Source organism: Penaeus monodon, chromosome 39 (genome assembly GCF_015228065.2).
Source record: "Penaeus monodon isolate SGIC_2016 chromosome 39, NSTDA_Pmon_1, whole genome shotgun sequence".
Lineage (NCBI taxonomy): Eukaryota > Metazoa > Arthropoda > Malacostraca > Decapoda > Penaeidae > Penaeus > Penaeus monodon.
The window spans coordinates 3,050,807-3,058,306 of NC_051424.1; the positions used below are offsets into that span (position 1 = coordinate 3,050,807).

Consider the following 7,500-nt stretch of genomic DNA (forward strand, 5'->3'; position numbering starts at 1 on the left):
CACACAATTTCATTTCATGTACAGCAATCACACACTTTAATCTCACACCTCATGAAACTGAACACAAGCCAGTCATTCCTCATACACTATGGTTTCCCACCACCCTCACCCTCATTATTACTGATGAAGCTATTACAGCCTGCCAGATCCTCATACCTCATGTCACTCCTAACATGCCATGCATCCTAATTACCTCCGCATCCTCATCCTTGCTGATATAGCTGTTGTACCCTCCCAGGTCTTCCGTCCACTTGTCAGACACACACACAAAGAGAGTAGCGTCCAGGGCACTCTCCTGCTCCTCCGCATCGCTGTCCCTGATGAGGGTGTAGGAACCATGGCTCCAGTGCCCCACACGAACTCTTAGCCGTGGGTTTGGCTCTGAAAAAGTAAAATGTGTTTGAATATCAGCAACTAACAACAACAGGAAAAAAAAATAATGTTAGTAACAATAAAACAATCAAAGTAATACCGATAATACAACAACTAAATTAAGAGTAAAAAATATAAGAGAAATAACAACTACCCAACAAAAATTACCAACAACATAATCATAAGACCTGTAATACATCACAGTGCCAAATAAAACACACCAACCTTTCTCTTCGTCCTCTTCATCACTGTCTGGCTCAGAGTCAGGTGGAGCAAGCTTGTGTAGAGAGAGACCAGTCAGCTGAGACAGGATAAGGAACATGGCCTCAGACTGTAGGACAGACAAGCACTCCTTGAGCACTTCTGGTTGCTTGTTGGTCAACACCTGTGAGTATACAGGGCCTTGTTTAATGTTTCCTTTATGGGTACTAGTGCGTGGATATTCTATATATATGCTTAAAGATATGCACAAACTCCTTTACAAGGCTTTGGTTTTGCTCTTACAGAAAAAGAAATATTTAGGGGTAAATCAACAGAAACATCTAGAAACATACAACTATTGGTAAGTTCAGTTTTGCTGAAAATAAACACAAAGGAAACTCTTTATTCAAAACAGTTGAAGTTAGACACCTGATAGGAGTTCTTATTCGCAGGTCCTGTTCTCTTCCACTTCAATCCTTGGTCTTTAAGAGCTCTACTAAGTGCCTCATACTTCTCCTCTGTCAAAAAACTTTCTAGTTCTATCTCTGAATCTGTGCCAAACTTTTTTCGGATTGTCTTCTGTGTGCTTTCTTCCAGGTAGGCTGGGTTGATCCAGCTGTACAGTACATCTTCCTGTAGATGTTAGAGATGTGTTAAGTCTCTCATCTGTCATCATCTCACTTCAAATTTTCCTCCAATTTCAATAATAACTGACATTACATATACAATAGGGAAAAGCATGCTGTTATTGCATAAATCATTATTCTAATTGTAAGAGTACACAGCCAATTTTCAAATCAACTGCTCCTTCAAAACCTAATCATCATAGAATTCCTGCACACACCTCTACATGCTTGGGACACAGGAATGGTCTTGGTGGCTCCTCATACTTAGGAGGTCTATCAATGGGAGGACCATGGAACCAGCCGTTGATGGAAAGGCGAGTCTTATCGCGAGTAACAACCTACACACAATTAACGTATACATCCATGCCATAACACAGCGAACCATTTATTCGTCCTCTACTGTCGCACACAACAAGCTCTAGCACGAATTTCTTAAGATCTAAAGTATTAAGAAACACAAATCTGAAAAAATTTCAATAACCCACAAGACCATCTTGTCTCTCTATGATAGCTACAATGAAAACTTTCACTACTAGAATCTTCAATTAGTGTTAGGCCTTTAATGTAATGACAAATAATTTGTCTCATCTCACCTTTTAATCCTTCATGAGATCTTATGATCACTTTTTGTAAAGAAATAACTGTAAACTACATAGATTCTACACACTCTCTCTCAAAATACTATATCTAGCAGTCTTCCGTAACCTTGTCCTAGTTATAAGGCTTATCTGAAAATCTGTACGAATAAATCTCTGCTTTACTTACAAGGATTACAGAAATCATCCTTGATAATTCTCAAAAATGCTACTGCATCCTATTCAATGAAATATATGAAATGACAGAGCTTGTCAAACACTCTTCTAACAACGAGCATTTAGTCAACTGCCTCACCATCTAGTAGATCCTGCACATAATGTTAATAATGTCTGGTGCTCTATTAGAAGAAATATGACAATGTAACAATATAGATCATATACTGTAAACCTTGCAAATAGATAACTAAACATGATGATTCATATCAAAAGGAAATCAGCTAATATATTCGCATGATATGTCTTCTGATAGAAGTGTAGGAAGATTAAAAATGACACTTGTAGGGCGACATTAAATGCCACAACTAATACATAAACATGAACTATTATACTATATCAATCCTGAGAATGAGAAAGGGAAGACCTAAATCAGGCAACTAGTCATGACGTCACTGACTAAATGTCTTTCTTGATATGACTGAGTTGCTGAGAATGTAGAAAAATACAGAATGACTTAGTGTTTAACAAATTTAAGATAACTTGAAAGATACTTAAAGACTTCACATATGAAGCTAATGATACAGATAACATCATATGCAAAATGCTCAATAACTGACATCATGATATGATCCTTGTACAGGATTGATAAGAGATAGTAAAATGCTGCATGTAGAAAAGATATAACAAGTAATACATGAAAGCAGGATGATAAAGAAATAATGAAAGAAATGATCAGAACACAAATATGAGAAGGAAGGAGATAGAAGAATGATAAGTGCAGCAAGATTAAGAATGTAAAGAGAAATCAATGCAATATAAGTAAGATAATAAGATGAATGAGAGCAAAAGAAAAATGTGAGAAGACTAAGTGGAGGCAGTGAAGAAGAGAAGAAGAAAGAGAAGTAAGAATTGAGAATGTAAACAAGAAAGAGAGGAAGAAAAGAATGGGGAGATAGAAGAGAGGTAGGAGAAGAAGGTGAGGGAGAGAGGAAATTAAAGAGAGGAAAGGATGAGGAGGAGAGGAGGAGAAGAGAAAGAGAGAGAGGAGAGGGAGGAGAGGAGGGGAGGAGAGGAGAGGGGGAGGAGGAGGAGGTGAGAGAAGGAGGAGGAGAAGAGGAGAGGAGAGAGGAAGGAAGGGAGGAGGAGGAGGAAGGAGGAGAGGTGGAGGGAGGAGGAGGAGGAGGAGAGGAGGGAGGGGAGGAGGAGGAGGGGAGGGAGGAGTGGAGGAGGAGGAGGAGGAGGAGGAGGAGGAGAGGAAGAGGAAGAGGAGAGGAAGAGGAAGAGGAAGAGGAAGAGGAAGAGGAAGAGGAAGAGGAAGAGGAAGAGGAAGAGGAAGAGGAAGAGGAGGAGGAGGAGGAAGAGGAAGAGAAGGAAGAAGAAGAAGAAGAAGAAGAAGAAGAAGAAGAAGAAGAAGAAGAAGAAAAAGAAGAGGAAGAAGAAAAAGAAGAAGGAAGGAAAAGAAAAGGAAGAGAAAGCATGAAGACTAAGAATACAAGACGTAAAAGAATAACTGAGCATAATGAGACCAAAAACAGCCAAAAGGATGAGAAAAAAAAACCTGGCCACACGTACTGTCAGTGTCGAAGAGATCAAGAGTGCCACCATCACTTGCTTCCCATGCTGGCACCAGGTACAGGATATAGGCTATGCGACGACCTTCCAGTTCATCATCGTGGCATAACAACACATCTGAAAGTTGAACAAAACTACCTTACATATCCTTATGACCACAGAATACAAAACTACATAGATTACTGAACTAAAATAAAATAAAAAAAATAATATATAATATATTTATATATGTAAAAAGTAAAAAATAAATAAATAAATAAATAAACATAGTCTATATTCACTTTCTCACCTGCAATTCAACACATAAGCTAAAAGACTGAGAGACAGAAGGGAAAATTAAGCCTTCTGTTCACCTGTATGCTCATAGGTAGAGGAACCCATGTCGACCGTCTCATTCAGTGGTATGCCAGTCACATCTGTCAACCACTTCCTGAAGTTCCCATACAAGAAATTTCGAAGGCGCAAAATGTGGGGCTTGTCCGATGACTTCAGATCTGGAGTCTGTGTAAACTAGAGGGAAAATAATAAGAGGCATTAGAGATATTGGAAAATTTTTCTATAAGAAAATATAAAGAACTCATTTTCTTTTTTCAGGCATCAAGTGAAGACTCATTTCTAGTATAATAAACATCAAAAGATAATCTTTATACCGTATGTGTTAACTACCTTGTACAAATCATTATTCTTCTTAAGAGGGGGAATGTCCTTCAGTTCCTCCTCAATGCTCTTCAATATGTCAGCATTCTCCAGAAAACCAGGCAGGTAACCACAGGTGAATGGCGTCTTAATTATTTCTAAACCATTATCTAAAGAAAAAGAGAATTATTCGGTTTTAAAAATACTCAATTGACTATATATCTACATTAAAATTAATCATACAAGTCTTTACTAATTAATGTATACATTCCTGATTAAGCTCTCAGTTTTGTTTCGCATGAGCCCGTATGAAATACAGTTAAACAGGAAGTAAAATGTAAGCATAATTTGTATCGAGATTTCCATTTCTAAAGAATTACTACTTGTGGCTATTTCATAATTTGCTTCAATTCCGTTTCCAAAACTCTTAAAGTAAACAATATCCTTATTCTTGAATGAACTGTTACAAATGTTCTCAACAACATTAGCTGCATTCCTAACTTCTTACTAATTAGCATAAGTGAACAAGTTTTCTGCATTGAAAAAAACTCTTTAAGGCTTACCCTATACATTTTAGAAACTAAAACCTGAATAAATATGCCTCATTCACCTCTCTTAAGCGGTGCCCCATCTTCGGTCCAATGTTTCTTGATCTCATTCTTGTTGGTAAGATCGCTGTATGCAGTACTTAAGCTCACTGCTCCGGATGTAGGCTTCTTTTTCTTCTTTTTCTTCTTTTTAGTCGGAGTTCCCACGTCCCCTTCTGGTCTTTGTGGTTCAGAGCTCTCAGGTTCTGCTGTCAAATCCTTTGCTTTATTTACTGGGGGTTCATCTTCCTCTGTCCCCCTAGGATCCTGTGCCCCATCTTCTGCTGTACTGTTTGTACTGACTTGATTCTGCTTTGACTTTTTCATCTTCTTCTTTTTCTTGAGTTTTTTCTCGAACACCACTTTTTCATTATTTTTGTTTTCCATTTCCTTTGTCTCACTACTTGCCTCAGGGACATCAACTTTGCCTTCTTTGTCGGCATTAATTTTCTTCTTTTTGACAGATGTTTTGCCATCCTTGTCCTTTTCTGTCTTTTTCACATCCACTAGTTCACATTCATCATTTTCCTCCTCTAACTCCCTCTTTTTCCCCTTGGCTTCCACTGGCATAGCTTCATTATTTACTTTCTTCGCTTTCTTTTTCCCTTTGCCTTCCACTGGAACACCTTCATCATTTACCTTTAATTTCTTCTTTCCCTTACTTTCCACTAGCATATCTTGATTATTTACCTTCAATTTCTCTTTTCCCACAGTTTCTAATGGTCCACTGGTATTGTCGTTATCATTTGATTTCTTCAATTTCTTTCCCTTGGCTTCTGGGGAGTTTACCTGTGGGTCTGTTCCTGCTTGTCCTCCGGCTGACTGCATCCCATCAACGGATTCCCCAGCACTATTGGTTCTTGCTCTTTTCTTGCCCCTCTTCTTCCTCTTCTTCTTTTTCGTTTGCTCCTGGGCTGCCCCATTTGTTACCGTTGCAACTACCTTCTTCTTTCTTTTTCCTCTCCTCTTTTTCTTCTTTACAGCCTGTGCATCAGGACCTGCTGCATTTCCCGAAGTTTCCTGTTGAACTTCATTGACTTTCTTCATCCTTTTCTAGTAGTTTTTTGTCAGATGAACTTTACTGCATTCCTTTAAGATTAAAAAAAAAAAATACAGATAACAATGATATTACATAACAGAAAGAAATACAACTGGAATGGCTCAAACAGATTCTTGCTAAAAATCCACAAATACTTTAAAATGTCAAAAAGGAAAGACCAGCTGGAAAGGGCAAGTCTACCACTTTATCCTCTATAATAATCCTTATTTTTTTCTTTTTACGTGGACAGAAGAAGGGGATGAAGAAGAGAAGAAAAAGGAAAGGAGGAGACAAAAACACCATAAAAAAATAAGTCCAGGTGAGGCCTAAAGACCAAGGCAGGAGTGATCCCCTACATTGGGCTCCTAAGCCCCCTCACAAGAACTCAAAGTCACTCATTAATTCAACCTCATTCACAAACTCAATCTCACTCAGTCACCCAAACTCACTCACTCACTCTCTCTCCAAACTCACACCCTCACTCATTCATCAAAATCACACTCACCCACTCATCAAACACTCATTCACTCACTCACTCACTCACTCACTCACTCACTCACTCACTTACTTACTTACTTACTTACTTACTTACTTACTTAATTACTTAATTACTTAATTACTCACTCATTCACACACTTTCACATTAATTCACTCACTCACTAACTCACTCACTCACTCTCACTCACTGACTCACTCACTCACTCACTCACTCACTCACTCACTCACTCACTCACTCACTCACTCACTCACTCACTCACTCACTCACTCACTCACTCTTACACATAAATTCATTCGCTCACTCTCACTCAGTCACTCATTAAAATGCACTCCCTTACTCACTCACTCCAAGAGCCTTGGAACAACAGACTCGTTCCTGCTTCTGGAAGGGCGAGTTGCACATGCAGATGGTCAGGAGTGATTTTGTGCACAGATTCAACACTAATATAACTCTCGCTTCCTAACTATATAACTCACTCACTCACTTCTCACCATTTACGCAATAAAAATTGCAATTCTGTTGATGGGTCCTCATAATCCTGCATCATTTTCTGCTTATTTCAGGAAAAGTGGCAGGATTTTTAAGTGTACATGATAAAGCAAATTGGTCTACACATGTTCATCTACGTGAACTGAAATGTACCAAAATATTAGTCATGAGGGAAATCTGTCGAGAACATAAGTACTGAAAGTTTACTTGACATTTAAGCCATAGCATCCTAATGCTTCAGTAATCCTTTGACACCTTGTTTCTCTATGACGGGTTCTCACATTACTTCGATATACCTTAATTAAACAAAAGTTGTGAGGGTATACTGACTAAAAATAAGAATTTAAGCCATTGTCTGCCAGAATGTTTCAATGCATTGTTTACCAAGTAATTTCCTTTGCATCTATCATCCTCTACCCGGCTACAGGTGCCAATATTCTCATTAAAGCAAATATATCATCGAGTTAAAACTCCTATATCAGGAAACCTCATCTTAACCCATTGCCGACGGGTGGCATGTACGTACATGCCATGGCATGCGGGACCATCTGCCGGGGCACTACGAACATCCATAGAGTATGCATGACATGCCAGAGTTTTTTTTGTTACAATCATGCAAAAGATTATTTTTTGACCAAGTGAAAGTGGATTAAGTCGTTCTAACACTTTCTCATTTTTACCATTGCAACAAACCAAATTTCAACTCCATGATGCACACACGCTTATT

General features: G+C 38.5%; 1 protein-coding gene across 1 annotated transcript in view; it reads right to left on the bottom strand.

The window, feature by feature from the left end:
- LOC119597447 (prolyl 3-hydroxylase OGFOD1-like) overlaps positions 1–7,500 on the bottom strand; it is an 8,776-nt gene that overhangs the window by 632 nt on the left and 644 nt on the right. Inside the window, exons 2-13 of the mRNA XM_037947019.1 lie at positions 4,770–5,835; positions 4,190–4,329; positions 3,877–4,033; positions 3,436–3,640; positions 2,409–2,437; positions 2,091–2,133; positions 1,965–1,983; positions 1,685–1,738; positions 1,418–1,537; positions 1,003–1,206; positions 598–757; positions 194–381 (exon numbers count right to left, since the gene is read on the bottom strand). Of these exons, the coding sequence (XP_037802947.1) occupies positions 194–381; positions 598–757; positions 1,003–1,206; positions 1,418–1,537; positions 1,685–1,738; positions 1,965–1,983; positions 2,091–2,133; positions 2,409–2,437; positions 3,436–3,640; positions 3,877–4,033; positions 4,190–4,329; positions 4,770–5,793 (2,343 nt within the window). The 5' untranslated portion in view covers positions 5,794–5,835. The remainder of the gene's footprint in view (positions 1–193; positions 382–597; positions 758–1,002; positions 1,207–1,417; positions 1,538–1,684; positions 1,739–1,964; positions 1,984–2,090; positions 2,134–2,408; positions 2,438–3,435; positions 3,641–3,876; positions 4,034–4,189; positions 4,330–4,769; positions 5,836–7,500) is intronic.